The sequence below is a fragment of the Stenella coeruleoalba genome (genome assembly GCF_951394435.1).
Source record: "Stenella coeruleoalba genome assembly, chromosome: 9".
Classification (NCBI taxonomy): Eukaryota; Metazoa; Chordata; class Mammalia; order Artiodactyla; family Delphinidae; genus Stenella; species Stenella coeruleoalba.
In genome coordinates this window covers 91,576,470-91,600,216 of record NC_137155.1, presented here as the reverse complement: position 1 = coordinate 91,600,216, position 23,747 = coordinate 91,576,470, and the positions used below count along the sequence as shown (strand labels likewise).

Genomic DNA, 23,747 nt, shown 5'->3' with positions numbered 1-23,747 from the left:
GGGAATCTACCCACTTACCTCCTGCCAGTTGCAGGATGGTTTGTTTTGAGTCTTATCCTGGCCCCAGGGCTGCTGCATGATTCATTCAACAGTTCCAGTGCTTTGAAAGGTTCTTTTGTTTCTTTGGCCAGGAGCGAGGAAGACTGTGGTACAGGCTTTCTTAGGACTTTAAGATCAAGTGATTTTAAGATATGCATGACTTTTCTTCTTTCTTCACCACATCAGTGATTTTTGGTTTCATTACCACTGTCACATTTCAAGCTTTTATTGACCACCGTCATGGTTTGTGCCATATCTGTGTTGCACTTGTAATATTTATTTAATATTTTTCTTTAAAACAACTTTAAATGGATTTTGGTTTTTTAAATTTAATTTTGTCCTAAACAGTGGTCTCTGTTAAATCATATGTTTGCACTGCTCACTACATACTTTAATATTTGTGAGAAAAGATATTTATTGAGATAAAGAGTATTCATCATCTAAAATGTTTATGTGTAAGATTGTCAGGAGGGTGATGGTGATTGATAAAAGGGTAATACAGAGACGGGAAAGGATACAGGTTTCTTTAATGGAAGTAGAGAGTTGAAGATCTTAACCAAATGAGAATGGCTCTATAAAGCAGGAGGCCCAGCAGAATTTGTCCCATTGGCAGGACAAGCTTCCCCGGCCTCCAGTTCTCATAAAGGTGCCCTGTTGCCAATGATGATGCCATCTGGGAACTGGATCCCATCAGGTTCAACCATTCTCACGTTGTTGACGGTGCTGGGGTCCTCTGGGTTCCTCCCTATTTTAATGGTGACCTTGCCTGCCCAGCAGGTGTGAGTAACTGCTCACAACCTCAGCATATTCCTCAGTATTTATGGCAAGATTGGATGACTTGTGGATCAGCTTCTTCTCTTGTGTGCCATCTTTCTAACAGTGTTCAAGCCTGCTTGAAGTCTGCTCCTCCAGGTATGCATAGCTCTACACTCTGGTAGACCTTGAACTAGATCAATAAAAAGTAACTAGAAGGTTTGTACACACCCACAGAAAGAAGGGATCCTTAAATGATGAAAAGTAGCATATCTATTTTGTCAAAATAGCATATAGTCTTCAAATAAATGACATTTTTTCCCCTTTAGACATTTTTTATTCTAGTCATTGTTTTTGAAGTGTCAGTGCTACACATCTTGGATTCAGTCATTTATATGTGAGCCAAAGTTTGCTTTAGTATGGAGAGATCTCTTTTCAGAATTAGGAAATTTCTGGAAATGTAATTTCAGGAAGAAAAGGAAACTGCTAAGTCATTGGAAATTATCCTTAGGTGTATTAGATCCCATCTCCTTTCCCCTATTCAAGGACATGACTTCGGCATTACCCCCTCTCTCACAATATCATTGTTTTTCTCGTTAGTGTGCAAATAATATATAACTTCATGTAAAAAAAAAGTCCTTGACCTTATATTCCTCCTTCAGCTGCAACCTCATTTCTTTTCTCCCCTTATAGCAAAATTCATCAGAAGAATTGTCCATATTTAATGCCTCCAGCCGTTTTTCTTCCCTCCTCTCTTTATCTAATTGAGGTCCCATTCTCTCTGAACCCAGTCCAATGGGGCTTTCATCTTTACTACTCCATTGGAAGAGTTCTTATCAAAGTTACCAATGAGTTTCACCTTAGTTGGCTTCTAGGAAATCCCTCTACTGATTTTCCTGCTGCTTCACTCTTCCCTCCTCCCCCTCACTGCTCACTGCAGTTCCTTCTTATCTCCCTGATCTTTCGTCACTGGAGTACCACAGGGTGGCGTTTATCTGGTCCCACCACTTGAGCTTTCGTCTGTATGTGGATGATCCCTCAATTTTTATCTCCTTTGTAGACCTCTTCCCTCAGCTCTAGTCTTAAATATGTAGTTGCCAACTTAATATCTCTACTTGGATGAATAGTAGGCATCCTATCCTCTAGTGTATCTAAAGTCGGACTCCAGAGCTCCCTTCCTAATCAGCTCTACTCACCCCATCTCTCCATCTCAGTCAATGGCAACTCCTTCGGGCCAGAATCTTTGGAGTCACCCTTGCTTCTTCTCTCATAATCTGCATTACATTTTCAGCAAAATCCTTTATTAATAAGGGATTAATTAAAATCCTTTATTGGCTTACCTTCAGAATCTCACCGCTTCTCATCACTTTCACATCCCTTCCCTATAGAAACTGAGATTATTGCAGTAGCCCCCTAACTAATGCCCCTCCTTCTGCCGGCACAGAAAACAGTAGTGCTTTTAAAATGTCAGACCCTGTGACTCTTCTGCTTGAAACCCTCTAAAGAATCCCACTCAGAGCAGAAGCCTTCCTGTGGCCTGAAAGACCCTGCAGATGGTCCCCACACTCTCTATCCGGCATCATCTCCTGCCACTGCTCGCTTGGGCTATACTAGCCTCCTACGTGTCTGTATCCCTCCAATAAAATGTAAGCTTCAAGAGTACAGACACTTGATTTATTGATTTTATCATTGCTGTATTTCCAGTGTCTGGATAGTGCTTTGATTGAGTGAATGGTTGAGCCATAGAAGGCATTTGGGTTCATTTTACAGCATAAAGTTCATCTCTTGAGGAAGGAAAGCAGGTAGTGTCAAGTGCGTATTTTGCCCATGTACAATATTGTGGCATACTAAACGGAGAAGAAACTAATATTACGGCCTGCACCTCCACCTGCTAATATGCCTTTTCCCTGCTTTCACCGCCCATGCTTTACATTGCCTTCTAGCTGTCTCTTCATGACCTAATCTCTTCTACCTATCCTAGCTTCATTTGTTTTCTTTCCTCATTCTAAGACCCACCCCATTTCTCAGAGTTTACCCTCCCTCTAACCCTCCCCCCACCCCTCACCACAGGTACATAAATGTAATTTAGCGTAACACTCTCCTCTTCAGCAAAAATAATTTCTCTGGAAATTCCCTGGTCATCACCATGATTTCCTTCTTCATTTAAAAATAGTTCCTGAAGTGCTGCTTTCTCTGTGGAACTTAAAATAGCTAAAATATTTTAATCTCTTTTGTCTAAAAGACGATTGCCCTCTTTCCATCTGCTCCCCTGGTCCAGTTTCTACACAGTGATCCAGTCTCACAAGGGATTCGTGGTAGGTGAACCCAGAGTTGAGGCTGCTCTCACAGGTGGGACAAAATTTGTCTTTAAAACCCATCACTTTTATGTCTGTCTCTGGAACTGATATATAGTAAGTTGGTAGGAATGATTATTTCTCCCTCTGGGGAATTGCTGAGTTCCAGTGATGGTTTCCCACGTATACAAATCAGTTGTGGATTTCCTCATCAAGCTGGACTATTTTGTCCTTAATCTTTGTTCAGGAATTAAGTATTAAATATTACTTATTAATTAGTAATTTTATTTACTTAGTCTATACCTATTTACCTCTAATAACTTTATTTATATGTATTTTATGTATATACTTGTTCATTATTCATCCCAGAGAGGATGGAGGAATAAGGGACAGAAGGGTGAAGAACACAGTGAGTGTTAAGATGAGCGTATGTGTACAAAGAGTGAACACATGTCAGTATGTCTGCATATTAGCTTGGGTAGACTAAAATGCTGCACAGGTAGCAGGCTCTGCAGAAGCCCCATCACTCTCCCCTGGGTTTCTATGTTTCCATCTCTATCTCTGGTTCTGTCTGTGTCTCCATCTCTGGAATACTTCTTGTTGAAACACTTGAGACTTGACCTGAGGGCTTTTTCTGACTACAGGTGCTCAGCAGCTTGTACTTGAAGCAGGCTGGAAATTCTGAGGAGTAAATGCCTCTGGATAGCCCTCAACCTTTGTCGATTAGGAGACAGTGGATAAATACCTAGCTTCCTCTTCCACTGCTGGGACCACCCTGAAGCCCCTTCTGCGTAGTCTTCCAGATGTCCCCAAAGGGGCAAATGCTCGTGAAGGTGCCCGCTATGGCTTCCTCTCCTTCCCTGTCCCCCTTTTCCGCTCCCCTACCAGTGCTTCCAGAGACCACCTCCCAATATGGACACCCCCTCAGATTCGTGTGTCAGGGTCTGCTTCTGGGTCACTCCAACCTAAATGGGTAGAAAATTGTTAATGTGAAGAGTGACCATAAGTGAGAGATCATAAGACAATTGGATTTGAAAGTAGAGTTTGGATTCCACTTGTTAAATAGCAGATAGATTTTTTACATGATGGTCATGTTCATGTATTAATGCCTATATAATAAGTGTGTTTTTATTTACTTATGTCTGTATGCAGATGCTTTGGGACCATGACTGTCAAAGTAGAATATGAAAGCTGCTTGCTTACTTCATTGAATAGTTTTCTGGTACAACCTTGAAAAGATGCCTTGACTTGGAGTTTATGTGTGATAGGGTTTTAATTTGAAGCTGTTTTAATTGATTTCTTCCTTCCTTTATTCCTTTTGAATCCCTACTTTTTAAAATGCTAGAAGCATTTCATAGTAGTAAGTAACCTTTTAGCCTGGGAACAACTGCAATGAAGTGTTAACATTTTACAGATTAATTAGCATATAAAAAACTAGCAACAGCATTGCCATCTTCGGGGAATGTTATGGTCTACTTAAGTAAGATTTTCCTGTAACTGAAAGATTCTACTTGTGAAATGTGGCTGAGTATCCCAGAAAAGTTACTCAGAAGATAAAATTCCTTTTTTTAAAAAAAAATTAATTAATTAATTTTATTTTTGGCTGTGTTGGGTCTTCGTTTCTGTGCGAGGGCTTTCTCTAGTTGCGGGGAGTGGGGGCCACTCTTCATCGCGGTGCGCGGGCCTCTCACTGTCGCGGCCTCTCTTGTTGCGGAGCACAGGCTCCAGACGCGCAGCTCAGTAGTTGTGGCTCACGGGCTCAGTTTCTCTGCGGCATGTGGGATCCTCCCAGACCAGGGCTCGAACCCGTGTCCTCTGCATTGGCAGGCAGATTCTCAACCACTGCGCCACCAGGGAAGCCCAGAAGATAAAATCCTTTATGTGTTAACTATTTTTGGAAGGATTTTAACAACAATATATTATGCTCTTCTTGATAGAATACTGTATCATTTAATGTCTAAACATCGTGGACCTTAGTTATTCTCTATGCCCCGTGAGCTGTTGGCATGTGTTGGACCATCTCATCTGTGCACTAAATTGCTCCAGGCCAGTGGGAGCAATTCATTGATAGTGTTTCATCTCCTTCCTTGCTATATCTTTTTCCTGCTGTCTCTTATCTACTTTAACCAGTCCCCACTGCTGCTTCTAATTTTCTGTGTTTTCTTAACTAGAGAAAAACTTCAGAATTTTGATGGGGAATCTGATAAGAGGTCTTCTTAAATTGCCCATTCTGTCATTCTGATACATTGGTGACAGTAGGATGGGGCCTAGCCAGGAAAGGAGTCAAGCTATGCAAAAGGGACTTGGCAAATATCCTTTAAATAGTTTTGACAGGCAAGGTTATAATTTTTGAAGTCAGAGAGCTCATGGTGCTAGATAGTAGCTTTGAATTCTTACCTTAGGACAGAAGCTCTGTGGGGAAGGGTAGTCCTGGCTCATAGGTGATTTTGCCCAGAAGAAAATCAGATGCTGGCATAGAGATATGGTGTATCTTGCTTCTTATGGAGATTGTGTATTTTGACAAAATTGTCAGCTCTTTAAAGTAAGGGTACACAGTCTTTAGGCTTGAGCCTAGAAGGTGCCCTATACATATTTGTTGATTATATTGTGATAAGGGAAATCTGGGACAAACATCTTGGTAAGTTTCTCTTCAGTTTGAAACGATAGTTTTAAAACGTTTTAGTGTGTTATCGATTATTGACTCTTTTTGCTCAGGTGCTTTCCGATAATGTGTGCTGTAAACGCTTGGTAATGCTGTCACTAATTGGGTATCCTTTGTTGTTAAGGGAGTGGTTTCACAAAACACTTAATGTGCTGGTACTTTGTACCAGTTGTAAAATTGTAAATTAAAAAAAAGTTTGTGAATTTAAATTGTAACAATTATAGTTATAAAACATTACATTTATAGTAAATTCTTCACAGCTGGTGAGTCTGAAAATTAACTTCTATAACACATTCCTAAGGTGGGAAGTAGTAGCCCCCATCTAGATCCCCATCTGGTAAGTGCAAAGTGCACATCAATTTGTTGAATTCTCCAAGAAGTCTTGCTGGTAAGTAAAGTGATTTGATCTTAGCCCAGCATCTCCCAGGCTTATTTGACTATGGAATCTTTGTGTGTGTACCCTTAACTCCTGTGGGATAGTTTAAGAAATGCTCTTTTAGAGAACGCTGTGTACGCAGTCCGCACTTTGTCCTTTCTGATTCTCACAGATTTCGGTCACCCTACAAAGGAAAACTGTTTCTCTACTTATAACACTTCTGATACCAAATGTGTGGGTTTTCTACACCCAGCAGTTCTCCAGTTCTCTACAGACACCAACTGGGTATCCTACAGTTTAATTCAACTCTGACAGTAATAACCTGGAGTTAGTGTAGACCCCACAGGTTAAGGGCTCAGTCCAACAAATCTGCCCCCCTACTTCAGACACCAATTGCAAATGCTGGATTCCTGGGTTACATAAATTTCTGTCTGACTTGGCTACAAATTGGGGGTTTCCACGACCCCCTCTTTAGGTTTGATAGTTTGCTCTAGTGGCTCACAGAACCCAGGGAAGACTTTACTTGCTATTACCAGTTTATTAGGAAGGATATTATAAAGGTTATAAATGAAGAGCCAGATGAAGAGGTACATAGGGTGAGGTCCTGAAGGGTCCCACATGCGTCTGTCCCTTTGGAGTTTGGGATGCACCGCTATTCTGGCACGTGAATGCACTCACCAACACCAAAGCACTCTGAACCCCTTTGGGTAGAGTTCTTATGGAGGCTCCACTGTGTAGGCACGATTGATTAAAGCATTGACCATTGGTGATTAACTTAATTCCCAGCTTCTCTCCCCTTCTTGGAGGTTGGGGGGTGGGGCTGAAAGTTCTCACTCTCTAATCCTGGTTGGCTCCTCTGGTAAACTCAGCCACACTGAAGCTATCCAGGGACCCACCCAGAGCCACCGTATTAGCATAAACTCAGGTGTGGTTGAAAGGGGCTTGTTATGAATAACAAAAGACACTCTTCCGTCACTCGGGAACTTACCAGGGTTTTAGGTGCTCTTGCGCCAGGAGCCAGGGATGAAGACCAAATATATATTTCTCATTATATCGCTCTATCGCCATGGTTTAGTTAAATACTAGTCCGCCATGACACGATTCAAATTTTGATCATCATGATATAGTAACTGTGCAAATAAAGTATAGATTTTGCTGCTAGCTCTTCAGTATGCAGGTCAGCAAGTCAGTGTGTCCACAACAGCTGGGCATCTGTTCTTCAGCTCACACACAGACAGGAAAGGGTGTTGTTGTACTGCTTCCTTGTTTCCCATTCATAAACGTGACGTACTACAGAGCTGGGTAATCACAAGAGGGAAGTGGTCAATAAAGATGAAAGTCCAGCAAAGAACAAACAGTGATGTTTCTGGAAGTGAAATTTAAATTGAGCATAAATGAAATAATAAAATGAGTAACTGATGGTAGGAATGTTGACACTGCCACCATTTGAGAGATTCTTGATATGCAGCCAGGAGCACTTAGTGAGGGCAACCTTAAGAGCATAATGGTTTAAATTACAGTGTACTAAGTAAATGTTTTAGGAATTTTTCATTTCTCCATACATTATAACCAACAGTAAGAGAGTTTTAAATGTTTTAACAAACATTTTTGAAGCTCAGGGGACAACTGTAATTTTCCCATTGATTACGAAGATAGCTTTGCATAGTTTCAACTTGCATAATTATTTTTATGCTCCCACACTACCATGCAAAGCAAGGACTACCTGTATTTTTCTTGTATTTGCCAATCATTTGTCATCTGACCTCTAGTGGAAATAAAGAAGAATTACAAAGTGAACCTTGAGGAACCTATAATGATGTTATCTTCTGAATGGATCTAATAGGTAAAAACCCCTACGTATTACACACTTAACACTTTGCCCTTACTGTATGTTTTGAAATAGGATGGTCCAGTGTTTGCTGTTGACCTTTTCTGGACAACTCAGCACTACCCGTTTTGCTTTTTTTTTTTTTTTTTTTTTTTTGCGGTACGTGGGCCTCTTCTGTTGCGGAGCACAGGCTCCGGACGCGCAGGCTCAGCGGCCATGGCTCATGAGCCCAGCCGCTCCACGGCATGTGGGATCTTCCTGGACCGGGGCACGAACCCGTGTCTGCTGCATCAGCAGGCAGACTCTCAACCACTACGCCACCAGGGAAGCCCCTACCCGTTTTGCTTTTGATGGGTACTTCTGATTTGTAATTTTGTTGAAGTTCTTTGAAATCTTCATGTAGGGATGTTTGTTAAGGATTATGTCAGGCTTTCCATGATCCAAACCTCTACTCTTAACTCATCCTTCATTGAGAATGAAGAAGCCTGCTAAGGGTGTTAAGTAGTCCCCCTTAGAAACCTTAGTTTTTGTCCCAACAGAAAGTTCTCTAAGATGAATCCTTTCTCTTGGCTTCACTCAGAATGTAGTCTCTCCCCTTAGGTTTGGGCACTGAAGACTGTTTACAAGAGGAGAAAGGTTATTAGGCAACTAGATCGGCTTGAGTTGACTCCTGTCCTTTGTAGTTGACTCATCACTAAGTGTCCTCAATATAGAAGTTTATGACTTCCTGTTGTCTTTTATCCCAGGGTGTGATCTCTTAACCATGCATATATTAAATCTTCTGTAGGTGTCATTAGACCCTGGAAAATATAGCTTTCCTTGCCATGCTCACAATGGGAATTAAAACGGTCAGCTGGGTTGAAATGAAAATACATGATGGCTATTGGTTTATCTTTTAAAAAATCTATTTCTACTTATCTATTTAATCTATATATTCTTTTAGTAGATACCCTACTTGGAAAATCAAGCTAACATAAGGACACTTAGAAGCTACAAGAAAGGAGAACAGAATAAATGGGCATAATATATAAATCTGTAATGAACAGAGATCTTTTTTGCACAATGGGATTATATACCTGCAACTAAACTTGAACATTCAGGAATAATGTATCCTTTTACATTGGCAAAAAGTATGGATATTTTAGGGGCTTCCCTGGTGGCACAGTAGTTTGAGAGTCCGCCTGCCGATGCAGGGGACATGGGTTCGTGCCCCGGTCCGGGAAGATCCCACATGCCGCGAAGCGGCTGCGCCGCTGAGCCTGCGCGTTCAGAGCCTGTGCCCCGCAACGGGAGAGGCCACAACAGTAAGAGGCCCGCGTACCGCAAAAAAAAAAAAAAAAAAAAAAAAAAAAAAAAAAGGATATTTCAAACTGAGATCTCGAAAGAAAAAGTCACCCATTATTTATTTTTTCCTCCTCACGTCCATTTTCTACCCCTTTATATTTGCAAAATTCATATTTAATTTTGGGTATAATAGGGTATTTACAGCCAGGATAGTAGCCTCCCTAATGTGCTTGGAATTTCTGCTTTCCGTCTGTAAATATTCTGTGAGCGGGGACTTACCTGGTGGTGCAGTGGTTAAGAATCTGCCTGCCAATACAGGGGACACGGGTTCGAGCCCTTGTCCGGGAAGATCCCACATGCCGCGGAGCGGCTGGGCCCGTGAGCCATGGCCGCTGAGCCTGCGCTCTAGAGCCCACGAGCCACAACCACTGAGCCCACGCGCCTACAGCTCGTGCTCCACAGGAGAAGCCACAACAATGAAAAGGACATGCACCACAATGAAGAGTAGCCCCCGCTCACCGCAACTAGAGAAAGCTCGCGCACAGCAACGAAGACCCAACACAGCCAAAAAAAAAAAAAAAAAGAAGGCGGTAATGTACATAATGATGGCACAGTTTTTAATTCCTTCCTTTATTAACTTAACATTTCCAAGCAAACGTTTATGTGATTGCTACTGTTTATCCTTTATCATCATGGCAAGATTTTTCTCCCCTAAGATGATTTACAAAGTTCTTATTAAATTCTCACATAATATTCATTTTGGGTTGGCATTTATTTGCTGTTTCACTGCTTATAAGTAGAAATGTAGTCCGTCTTCATGAAACAGCAGATGTGCTGGGCACCACTTGCACTATAGCGTTCCTTAGTCACTGTTGGCATACTTCAGGCATAGCCGCACCGGCAGAAAGTAGATTCCTAAAGAGGAGTAAGAGAGTATTAGTTTGAGAGATTGAAGAGCTAGTGGAACGACCACAAGGTGGTGAAAAGCAAATCTACTTAGCTTTTTGTATATTTCAGAAATTTAAAGCAGCTTTTCTTTCTTTAGGGCATCCTAGTAGAAATTATTACCTTCCTGAGATAATAGTTTGTTTATGCTTATTTGTAAAGATACTTTAATCCATTTACCATTTACATTGCCTACCCTGTGTACTCAGGTGTCAGATAGACAGTGACAAGAACAAGCATGTTTTCTGTGCTCTAGAGGCAAGTAGTATAATGTTCAGCATGTAAATTATATTTGATGTATATGTTTCACACATTCATCTTGGCACAAATTTTATTAGAAGCATGTCAACAGGATTTTCAGCTTTTTTAAGGGGTACATTTTGTATCAGTGAGCTTACCTCTTGGTTCTTCAGTCCCTCTTATTTTCCTTTCATGTTCTTTGTTCAGTTCCTTTTTATATTGTCGTCCTCCCTCACCCTTATTAACATAGATGTTCTGAGTCAGCTGGTTGGAAATAATTCAGGAAGCCCTAGGACAGTTGGAAGCATGAGCTGGCTATTAGAGGTAGAAAAACTCTAATTTTCTGAGATTATTATGAACCAAAGGAATTTGGTTCAGAGTATGCACTTCATTCAAAATCCTTATTAAATATAGTTAAGCATATTATATGCCAGTAAATAGCTTTAATGTGTCAAAAAATAAAATCTTCAATGCTATACCCAACTTGTAAAGAAAAGCACTTAATTTTTTGAAAAGAGTTTTACATGTCAGCAAGAGAATAACAGAAGTTGGGTTTTTTTTTTATTAAACCACAGGTTTAATAAAAAACTACCAGGTTGATTGTCAGTGAAAATATTTCATATGTGCAAATTATAAATTTTTGCTTTAGCTGATAATTGATAATAGAGTATCTTAGGGTTAAAACACTGCATAAAATGCAATTTAAAAGTGGAAATGCCTGTTGGCATCCTAGTACTTCTAGCAGGAATATCAACCTATTAAGCTAATACCGGTTAGCAAAGTAAGATTTTTGGACCACCAAAACAATTGTTCTGCAGTTTCAATTCTGAACGTTTTATGTTTGTTAACTTAATTAATTTTCTTAACTTTGAGGGAGATACTGTCATTATCTCCATCCTTTCAGATGAGACCAAAAACAGACAGAGAAAGTTACCCAAAGGCACATATAGGTAGTAGCCCAGGATTTTAACATAGGTAGACTGACTCCAGAGAACTCAACCATCAAAAAGGAATTAAAAATTGAAAAGGAATTCTCTTCTTTTTCCCTTAAAGAATGGCCATTTGAGTGTCTAATTGTGTTCTGAAGAGGCATCACTGAAGAAAAAAATATTAAGCCTAGTCATAAAGCCAGATTTCCTGCGTGGGCTCCAACCTCATAGGTAATAAGCCCAGAGCTGTATAAGCTATGATTGGTACCTAATAGAAGCATAATAATATTAATGGTTACTATTCATTACTTAATAATATTTACTCTACTATTTCTTACTATATGCTAAGCCATATGCTTTATAAATTTACATACATTGTCCTTTTTAATCCTAGGAGAACTCCTGCTCAGAGGAATTAAGGAAGTTGCTCAAAGTCAAAACTACTGGAGCTAGAAATCAAACCAAGTCTTTCTTTTTTTTTTTTTTAATTTATTTATTTTACTTACCTATTTTTGGCTGCATTGGGTCTTTGTTGCTGCACGCGGGCTTTCTGTAGTTGCGGCGAGCAGGGGCTACTCTTCATTGCGGTGCGTGGACTTCTCATTGCGGTGGCTTCTCTTGTTGCGGAGCACAGGCTCCAGGCACATGGGCTTCAGTAGTTGTGGCACGCGGGCTCAGTAGTTGTAGTTTGCGGGCTCTAGAGCACAGGCTCAATAGTTGTGGCACACGGGCTTAGTTGCTCCGTGGCATGTGGGATCTTCCTGGACCAGGGCTCGAACCTGTGTCCCCTGCATTGGCAGGCGGATTCCTAACCACTGACTGCACCACCAGGGAAGTCCCCAAACCAAAAATCTATGCATCCCACTGGAGCCAGTTGACACCTGTTTTTCTGGTGGCGTGAAACTAGACTGGGCAGTCCTTGCCTGACTTACAGTTGTCCCAAGGCCTCAGCTGACCCCAGAGTTATGATATGAAAGGAAATATGAAGAGCAGGTTATAAACCACCCTCTATATTCCTGGTGTTAATGCATCTCAAAGGCCACTCCGCATCCTCTTTGATGGTATTAGTGTGAGGCTTTGAGGGTTGCACAATGGATGACTCAGTCCTCTATGAAGAAGTCATAAAAATCGCCTTTGGGTAGAAAGATGAACTTTTGAAACACAGGCGAAAACTTGCACTGAAGCACAATTTTAAATGAATGAATTTCATTGCTACATCCTACTACCGTCTAAGGAAAGATGAGAAATCTACTAATTCATACATTGAAAGATCTTTCCCTTTTTTGCCAACTGTGTTGCCTTTAGTTCCCATACCAAATTCTTAAAAAATTCAAGCAGAACACTTTTTTTTTTTTAAGCTGCTTATAACTTTACCACAACGGGTCAATTTTAAAATAAGTTTTCAGCACAGTTAATAATCAACAGAAATTTACTGGGATCATCATGTTGAGAGGGCACTGTAAGTGGTCCTGAGAGAAGTCTTGAGCTCAACTCAGGAAATAGGGTGTGTAAAATAGCTCAATATTAGACATCAGTGAGTGGAAATGTGTGTGAATAAAATGTTGCAGGACTTTATATGGGGTGATCCAGTGATGTTTCACCAAGGAGGAGGAATTTGTGTTGAGCTTTGAAGCCTAGGTAGTGTAAGGTTCCTTGGTGTGGAATGGGGAGAACATTTGAAGCAAGAGGAATATCTAATGAAGTCCACTGGCAGGAAGATCTTAAAGAATTTGGCCACCTACTCTTCTAACACCAAGAGGAGGGAATATAAATGGGAGCATTATCCAAGCGGAAAAAAGAGAATGTTTGGCAGATCCCAGGGAATTCTGGTTAGTCATTAATTCAATTCTGTTCTCGTTAAGTGTCAAAAAAAAAAAAAAAGAAGCCAGCTAAGCAACAATTTCAGAAGATTAAGACAATAGAAAGTGCTAAAGTTGTCACTGTCACACTCACCAAATGGCAAGGAGGCTGTTCTTCTATAGATGGAAGCTATTCAGAAAAGGTCAGATTGTCACCCCTATAGGAAACGCCCCCCCCCCACATATACACACACACACTCCCAATGGTCTAATAAACATTGAACATTTTGCCATTAGGAAAAAATGGAACGATTTGTATATGAAGGAAAGTTTTATAAGAGAACTAAATGGAGTGAGAGACTAAAGGGGATTTGAAAGTTATTCTTAGAAAGTTTGCTTTCAGAGTTCTGCATTTTATGTGTCCTACTGCATTTGCTCTTAACATATCTGTTAAAGCTACAGTGACTCTAGAATTCTTTTAACGGGGGCTGAGGGATGGGAGAAGTTATCCCTCCCTTTGAGAGAGAAACTGAAATGTATGTAGTAGTTCCTTTTAGTGCCGTCCAAAGATCTGAAATAACCTTCTTGGTCTAGGGGCATTTAATTTTTATGTTTAATTTGATTTTTAAAATTATATTTTAATATAAAGGATTAATGATTAATATAAAGGATTGTTTTTAAGATTTACTGATTTATCAGATGTACTGTTTTTTATTAATTTACCAAATTTACCATTAAGTTCTGAAAAATTTTGATAAATGTAAGCTATAAATGTTTTGCCAGTTGATTAGAAATGGTCAAAACCTGAAGATATCACTGACATTTTAGTAAAAGAGAGTATAGAGGGTGAGTGTGGAAGTGAAGAGCAGAAGCTGGAGAGAGGAACCGTGGGTCTTTGAGGATCATTAGCCAAGTTTTGCTGAAGTGTCCTTAATTAATTGGAATGTCCCTGTCTTCTCTTTCTTCCCTAAGCTTTATGGGAATCACCCTTATATATGTATCTTAGATATTCATACGTTAGTTCATGATGTATGCTGGTTTAGGTTTTCCAGGATATATCCAACAATTTTTTCTCAATAATTCTTTTGGTGTAACCATCACTTTTTAAGCATAAGGAATGTGGCCATAGTCAAGGTATGACGAGACAAACCACGAGTTTCTAGAAGTGTCAAGTTGGCTTCTGTGGTCTTGAGTTTCTGTTCTGGTCGGAGTAGCACCAAAATCAGGGAAGTGTGGTTTGGAATTGTTTCACTGAATGTAGAGATACCTTCTCACTTACCTCCAGTGACCCTTTTCTTTGCTCCATTTTAGCAACCTGCTGTTATTACACTTGTACCTTATCACTGTCATAGACTACACTACTTCAGAAACTTTAAATTCTGAACATCCCACTCTTTGAGCATCATCTCTGCCTCTTACAGATCGGTTGTTCAAGGCTTTCCACTGAGTCAGTGCTGAGAACATATTGAGACCCCCTAAGACCATCTCACCATCTTTCACTACCTTTTTCTGTATTCATGCCCCTTTTGTCCAGTTTCGCTTTCATGGTTCATCATTATATTATCTCCCTGGTAAATATCCTCAACTCCCTTTCTAGTCTTTGCCTGCAAAACCCCAACTCTCGATGGACCCAAGCTCCTCCTCTGGGCCTGCACCACATGGTTGAACATTGCTAAGAAAACGAAAACAATCACACAGCTGTGCAGAGATGATTTCACTTGGAATTCATTATCACAGAGCTCAGTGCTACCTAGCAGTGTTACTGTTTCTTGGTCTTCATTCCTCAGATCAACTATTTTGTATTTCCTTTCCTCACACTGCTCTACCACTTTCCAGACTCGGCTGATTATCTCGCACTAAACTAAGCTGAGAAAACAGAAGCCTTCAGATTGTAGTGGTGACATCCAATTCATCTATTTTTCTTTTGTCCCTCGTGCTTTTGGTGCTGGATCTAAGAAACCATTTTCTGATTCAAGGCCATGAAGATTTACTCCTATGCTTTATTTGAGAAGTTTTATAATTTTAGGTCTTACATTTACATATATGATCCATTTGAGTTAATTTTTATATATGGTGTGTGGTGGGGGTCCAACTGCATTCTTTTGCATGTATTTGTCTCAGTACTGTTGTTGAAAAGACTATTCCCTATTGGATGATCTTGGCACCCCTTGTTGAAAATCAGTTGATCCTAAATGGTAAGGGTTTATTTCTGGACTCTCAATTCTGTTCCATTGATCTGTATATCAGTACCATACTGTCTTGATTACTGTAGCTTTGTAAGTAAGTTTTGAAATTGGGAAGTGTGAATACACTATCCAATGATTGGACCCAGTAGGTTGTACATAAATAAGTAAAAAATTTTGCATAAGGTTTATTTTATTGGATTGGAAATTGATAGTTTTTCAGTTAAAAAAACTTTCTAAATAAACAGTTAGCATATTCACCTTTGCTTTCTGTGGAAATAAATGAAGTATATCTAAATTGGACAGATAAAACCAAAGAAATTTCTGTTCTATAGAAATAAATTGCAAGTACTTGATTCAGTTACACGGATTGAATATTCAAATGGAAATATGTTATTTTTGACAACTGGTTTTGACTTTTTTTTTTTTTTTTTTTTTGTCTTGATGGCATCATACTCTACTCAGACTCCCAAAGACTTTATGGAAGCAATTGTACTGGAGTCCTCAAATGAGAACAGGTTTATTTTGGGGTATCCACAGATCTTTAAGATACATTGTTTTTGATATTTTGCTTCAGTTGTTAGATTAATTCAAGGTTTTTGTTTGCTTAATCTTTTTATATTATTGTAGATAGAATTTTATCCTTAAAAGTATTTTAATGTGAAAGAACACAGAAAAGTGTCTAAAACATAAATATATAACTTAATGAATGATTATAAAACATATACCCTTGTAATAACAACCACCCAGGATCCAGACACCTTCCCGCAATCCTTTCCAGATCACAACTCCCTAGAGGAATCTGTGATCCTACTGTTACGATCTATCTCTGCTTTTCTTTATAGTTTAATCCCTAAACACTGTACTTCAGCTTTGCCTGGCTTTAAACTTTATGAATAAATAGAATACATTGTATATATTCTTGTCTTTTTTTTTAACATAATATTGACATTCATATAATTCATTCAGTTATTGCATGGGTCTATAGTTCTTTCATTTTTATTATGCAGAATTCCATTGTGAGAATATACTGTAGTTTATACATTTTACTGTTAATGGACTATTAGAAATAATGATTCTGTAACCTTTCCTGTATAGTGTCCTTGTGCACACGTGCATGAGTTTCTCTAAGGTACATGTACCTAAAAGAGGAATCGCTTGGTCATAGAATATAGGATTCTTCAGTTCTTTTACAAAATTGTTTTCCATAATGGCTGTGCCAAATTTACTCCAGCCAGTGGTATATGAGTTTCCATTGCTCCACATCATCTTCAACATTTGGTTATCAGTAGACTTTTTAGTTTTAGTCAATATGGTGAGCATATTGTGGTTTTAGTTTGCATTCCTCCAGTTATTTATGAGGTTACGTATATTTTCATGTGTGTATCAGTCACTTGTATTTCCTTTTATTGTGTGCCTAGTTACATCTTTTGTTCATTTTTTTTTTACTGGGTTCTTTCTTTCCTTCTTTCTTTCCTCCTTTCCTTTCCCTCCCCTCCCCTCCTCTCCCCTCCCCTCCCCTCTTCTCCCCTCCCCTTCCCTCCCCTCCCCCCTTCTCCCCTCCCCTTTCCTATTGATTTGTAGGAGTTTATTATACTGTGGGTATAATTCCTTTGGTGGTTATCTCTATTGTAAAGTCTTCTCCCACTCTGGCTTATCCTTTCATTCTTTATAGTTTAATGAACTATATATTTTAGTATAATTAAAGTTACCAGTTTTTCCCCTTATGGATAGTACATTTTATGTTTTGATTAAGACAACACTTCCTACCACAAAGTCATAAAGATATTTTGATTTTATGTTATACAACCTTTGTAGTTTTCCTCTTACGTGTGTTTTCATGTGTGTTTCTAATCTATTTTGGAATAAATTTTTATGTTGTGAGATAGGTGTCTAATTTCATTTTTTCCCCATACAGATACATAAATGGTGTCTCAGGACCTCCTACAGAAAAGTCTGTCCTTGCTGTACAAGTGTCCACATATGCCTGGGTCTGTTTGGGGGCTCTTGCATCAGTTTTGTATTACCTTCATTCCTACAACTTTAAAATATGTCTTGATACCTGGTAGAGAGTTTGCTTTTTTCTTTCCCCCCGCCCCCCCCAAGAATGCCTTGTGTATCCTTGGCTCTTTATGTTTCCATATCAGTTTTACAATCAGCCTGTCAAGTTCTACAGATTTTGACTGGGATTAGATTGAATCTATAAATCAATTTGAGGAGAATTAATATCTTTACATATTACACTTCAAATCCATGATCATGATGTATATCTCCATTTATTTAGGTCTTCTTTAAAGTCTCTTAATAATGTGTTATAATTCTCCTTAAAGGGGTCTTTGCATAGTTTTTGTTAAATTCCAGCATACTTGACATTTTTTCTGCAGTTGTGCATGGTGTTTTATTTCATTTTTTAGCTTTATAATGTTGGTATATGGATGTACAATTACTTTTTATGTGCTGGTATTGTATCTTGCCACCTTTCTTTTTATTGATTTTTGTAATTTATCCACAGATTCATTTTCTACATGTGTAACCACAGCATTTGCAGTAGCAGCTTTGCTTTTGCTTTTCCAATCTCTATACCTTTTAGTTCTTTTTCTTATTTTACTGCACCAGGATAAGTTTCATTAGATGTGGTAGCATCAGGCATTCTTGTCTTGCTCTTATCTCAAAGAGACTGCTCTCATGTTATTTGCATAGTTTTATAAGTACCCTTTACCAGATTTTGGAAGTATCCTTGTAGTCTTAATTTTCTAAGGGGTTTTGTTTGCTTTTTAATCATAAATAAATGTTGAATTTTATCAAATACTTGTCCTGCTTCTTTTTAAATGGTCATATGGTTTTTTATTTTAATCTGTTAATGTAGCAAACTTCATAGATTAAATTTTTTAGTGTTAAAACCACCTTGCATTCCAGAGATAGACCAAACTTGCTATTTGCATCTTTGCTCATAAATGAGAGTGACTTATAATTTTCCTTTCTTGTATCATCCTTTCCAAGTTTTAGTATCAAGGTCATGCTATCATAAAATGAGTTAGAAAGTAAGTCTTTTTTTCCTACTTGCTGGTGCAAATTTTATATAATATTGGAATTATTTATTCCTTTAATATTTGCTAGAACTTGCTTGTGAGGCCATCTGGGCCTGGGGTTTTTTTTTTTTTTTTGAAGGGGGGGATAATTTTTAATATAAGTAACAATTTTAGGACTATTCAAATATTTTTTTTCTTTGTGACCCAGGTTTGCCTGACTTATCTATATTTTTTAATCTTTTAGCATAAAATTGTTCATAATACCCTCTTTTGCATTTAGCATGTATAGAATCTATAGTTTTCTCTCTCTTTTCATTCCTACCATTGTTTACTTATGTTTTATCTAATTTTTCTTGAGCTTTCTAGAGGTTTACAAGTCTTTTCAAGGAATCGGTTTTTGGCTTCAGTGCTCTATTGTATGTTTGTTTTCCGCGTCATCAGTTCTGTTCTTTTGGTTTTCCTTCTGTCTGTATTTTTAAGGTTTATTTTGCCATTCTTTCTGTAACTTTTTTGAGGTAGATGTTTATTAATTCATTAATTTTAGCCTTTATTATGATTTATCTTTTGACTCAGGTTATTTAGAATATTATTTCTTAATTTCTAAACACATGAAGATTTTCTAGTTAACTTTTTGTCATTGCTTTCTATCTTGAACTGTGGCCAGAGAATTTCTGATTTCAGACCTTCAAATTTGATTGTGGCCCAGTGTATGATCACTTGTTATGAATGGTCCATGTGTGCTTCAGAAGAAATGTGTGTTCTATGGATGTTGGGTGTAGGATTCTATAAATGTTCTTTAGGCCATATTTTTTTAATCCTGCAGTTCAAATCTTGTATATTTCATAGATTTTTGTTTTACCTGTTTATTCTATCAGATACTGAGAGAATTGTCAAAATCTCCACTACTGTTTTGTCCTCCTGGTGAATTGAAATTTTTGTCATTATGAAGTGAACATGTTTATCTCATATTTTTTGCTTTAGATTCTGTGTTGCTTAATATAGCTGTACTTTCTTTTGATCACTATTTTTGTGGTATTTATTTGCCCATCCTATTACTTTCAGTCTTAATGTATCCTTGTTTTATGTCTCTTATAACCAGCAACTTGTATTGTTTAAGTCCAGCCATATAATCTGTCTTTTAACTTAAGCATTTAGTCCATTTGCATACAATATAATTACTGATATATTTGAATTTATACCTTATTTTAGTCTTTTTGGTTTTTTTTCTCTTTTTCCTCCCCTCCTCTTTTTGATCACCCTCTGCCCCCAACTAGTTTGGGAGCTATGCTCTCTGTTTCTGTTCTTTTAGTTGTCTCCCAAGAAATTATAATAGGGGTCCTCAACTCATTATTATTGAAGTCTAACAGTAATCATTACCTTCTCTTTCCTTCTCGTATAAGTGCCTCGGGACCCTGTAACTCCATTTGTCCTCTCCTGACTCAAATGCTGCTATTGTCATGTGTTTTAGCTCTTTGTATATATATTTAAACCTCACATGACATTATTTGTTTTATGTAGTCAGTGTTTGTATAAGTTTACCCACATATTTATTACTCTACTTTTCTTAGCTTTTCCGTTTTTTCTTGCATCCCAGACCTCTCTGTGATCATCTTCCTTCTGCCAGAAGTACATCTGTTGGCATTTTCTTTACTGTTGATTGGCTGGAGGTGAACTCTCAGTTTTTGGTTGTACAATTACTTACCCCCCCCCCCCCTCCCCGAAACACATTTTAACTGAATGTTGAATGCTTGGTCAATATTTTAGGTTAGCAGATATTTTCTTTAAGCACATGTAAGATATTCTAATGTGTTCCAGTTTCCATTATTGCTTTGAGAAGTCTCTCATCCTTGCAAGTAATCTGTGCTTTTTTCTTCTTATGGCTTTGAAATTTTCTGACTTTGTTTTTCTGCAGTTTTACTATGATGTGATTAGATGTAGACTTTTTATTCATCCTGCTTGGGATATGTTGGGTTTCTTAAATCTGGAGATCAGTGTCTTTCATTATTTCTGCAAATTTTTAACTGTTAGCTCATAATATTGCTTCTACCCCTATTCTCTCTTTACCTTCTGAGGCTGTGGTTAAATGTATGTTATACATTTTTTCATTTTATCCTTCGTGGTTCTTACAGTCTTGTTTGTATTTCCCACCATCTTATTCTCTCTGCTACATTCTGAATGATAAGCCTGTCATCCATTTCACTAATTTTCTCTTCCACTGTTACACCTGTCAACTGATGCCCCAAAATTCTGTGTTAGGTCTGCTTTGGTTCTTTTTCAAGTCCTAGTTGTGGTTGTGTTTTTGTTCTGAAACTTTTTGGGAGTCCAAACATGTATAAATTTTTACCCTAATAAGTTACTTGGGAAGTGAGCAAAGCTGCTGTGGTCTTTCGTTGGTGAACTACTCCTGTTTTCAAGATGTCACTATGTAGTTTTATCAGTTCTTAGGTGGTCCCCTTAAACTTTATTTTTATTTAAGTGCTGCTGCTGTATACTCCATGATATGGAGTATTCCAGATACAGTGCCTCAAACTAATTTAACTGGTTAATTAGGGATATGAGACCTAAAGCAGAACTGTTAAGACTCAGTGCTCTCACCATGTCAGTGATGTTACCCAAATTTACTAATCACCTCTGCTGATGACAGTCATATTTTAAAGTTAAGTGGTGTTTTAGTCTGCTCAGGGAGGAGAGAAGGAGAGGAAGAGAGAAGAGAGGAGAGAGAGAGGGTATGTGAGCTCTGTGGTGTCTCTTCATGTAGGGACACTAATCCTATTGGATTAAGGCTCCAATCCTTAGGACCTCATTTAACCTTAATTACTTCCTTCTTAGAGGCCCTATCTACAAATACAGTCACACAGGAGTGTACAGCTTCAGCATGTGAATTTTGGAGGGACACAAACATTTAGTCCATAACAGGTAGTATTTACATAATGGTTTGAGGGTTTTATGGTTTATAATTATGTTACTTCTGCTGTCTCTACTGCTGCTAGTAGTGAATCACTTCCCACATATTCAACCCCACAATTATTCAGCAAGTATGTAAGGAAGAGAATTAAATTTATTCTTGCATGTGTTTCTGTACTTTACAAAGTTTATTGGTGAGGTTGTACATTTCTCAGCTAAATTCTAACCAATCTGTTATAGTTAAGTGAAAATCTTCACCTTATTTACACATTGGCTTTATTTTTCTTTATCTTAGCTGTGTTGGAGTAGAAGAACATCATGCTGTTGACATTGACCTATATCACTGTCCCAACTGTGCAGTTCTACATGGTTCCTCCTTGAGTAAGTACTAGAAGCTTAAATAAAAATTGAACTTTAGAACTTAATATGTACATGACAATACTTTAATGATACTCTGACTAGTTATATTATACCCACCAAGAACTATAAGGAAGATTTTTCTGAAGATGTTGAGAATACAGTTTTTCTTTGAATTATTAAATAACTTATTTAACAAGTCAAAACATTAAGTGAAAAAAATACTATCCTTCTTAATTGCCAGTGCAAAGCCCCCAAACTCAAATACATATTTTCAAAGCTTTCAATTTGCGAAGTGCAATAAAGTAAAATTTTTCTGATTCTGGCTGTTTTTATCTCTATAAATTACAAAAAAAAAGAATGGTAACTAGACTTATCGTAGTGATCATTCTGAAGTGTATAGAAATATTGAATCAGTATGTTGTGTGCTAGGAACTAACACAGTGTTGTTGGTCATTTATGTTTCAAAGACAAATAAACAGACTCATAGAAAACGAGGTCAGATTTATGGTTACCAGAAGCAGGGATGGGGGAGAGGATTTGATGAAGATGGTCAAAAGGTACAAACTTCCAGTTATAAGATAAATAAGTACTAGGGATGTACAACATGTTAAATACGATTAACACTGCTGTATGTTCTTTATGAAAGTTGTTAAGAAAGTGGCTCCTAAGAGTTCTCATCACAGGAAAAAATTTTTTTTTCCTATTTCACTTATTGTATCTACACGAAATGATGGATGTTCACTAAACTTACTGTGGTCATCATTTCATGATGTGTGTCAGTCAGATTGTTATGCTGTATAACTTAAACTTATTCAGGGCTGTGTGTCAATTATATCTCAGTAAAACTGGAAGAAGAAGAAAAAATCTTCCAGTACTATTTGCGACAGTGAACAGTATAGGATAAGACTTGAATGCACACACGTGCATTATACTTCTAGGAGAAAATTAGGGCACCGATACGCTAAAGTACTACTCCTGTTGTCCGAATTAGGTCATGCTGTTGCGTATGGCCTAGAGTCCTGCCCAGCTATCCTCTGTGATGGAAGCAACTTCCCCACAGTCCCCGTCCCACAGAAGGCAGAGGCCAGACCAAGTCTTTGCCTGCACTCTTCTTGAGGCGTGAGGGCATGGGCAGGGAAGCTCACGTGTCCTCTGGAGTACACCAACAACACATACAAAACGATATTATTGTTAGCCTTTTACAGATGCTTTAGAGGAATAGATGGGAATATTAATTGTTGTACAAATATGAGAGTAGAGATTTTAAAGACTTTGGATTGTAACTATTTCTTTTCTTAAAAATTTAGACTGCATGCTAGCTTTTTTGTGTTCATAAAATTAAAGAGAAAAACTGTAGACTTAGTCATTTTAGAACTGAGCTTTTCCCGAACATACCTTGATACACGCTTGGGTCAGATGTAGGTAGCCTATACAACCTCTTTATTTTGAATGCAGCCTTTTTCCTAATATTTTTTTAAAATAGAAATTTTGTCCTGAGGTTATGGGCAAGTGATCTTTTCAAAAGAGACTTAGGAGCAACTGACTGCTTATCTGTTTTGTTAGAAATATTAATAATTTATCAGTTTCTTTCTAAGAGATCTAACAAATTAAGCTCTATGAATGTATTAAAATATTTTTTTGTAAAATACAGATTATCCTTTTTGTTAGTTACGCAGTATAAAATTTGAGGTTAGCAAATTGGTAGAATTGTTACACGTGTAATTGACTAATTTGTTAATATAAATGTTTTTAAAGGTTCTTATTTTGTGTAGCACTGAAGTATGTAGTATATAACTTGAAGTAATTATTGACCAAGTGTAATTCTTTGAGGAAATAAATAATACTGGGTTGTTATGTCAAGAAGGGAAACAGAATTTAGAATTTAAGTAAATAACCCCAAAATGAAATAATTTGAATTTAATTTCCATGAAATGTTAAAGGGGTTACTATGAATCAGAATAATGTGTGTTTAAAACACTGTTGCAGGGACTTCCCTGGCGGTCCAGTGGTTAAGACTTCACCTTCCAATGCAGGGGGTGTGGGTTCGATCCCTGGTCGGGGAGCTAAGATCCCACATGCCTCACAACCAAAAAACCAAAGCATAAACAGAAGCAATATTGTA

General features: G+C 38.0%; 1 protein-coding gene across 5 annotated transcripts in view; it reads left to right on the top strand.

Annotated features, from left to right (window-relative positions):
• Positions 1-23,747, top strand: part of KDM7A (lysine demethylase 7A) — a gene marked incomplete at its 5' end in the record, with an annotated part of 160,877 nt that overhangs the window by 98,671 nt on the left and 38,459 nt on the right. For all 5 annotated transcript variants that reach the window (XM_079930970.1, XM_079930971.1, XM_079930973.1 and 2 more), the window contains one exon: positions 21,561-21,646. In XM_079930970.1, coding sequence (XP_079787096.1) covers positions 21,561-21,646 — 86 coding nt within the window. The remainder of the gene's footprint in view (positions 1-21,560; positions 21,647-23,747) is intronic.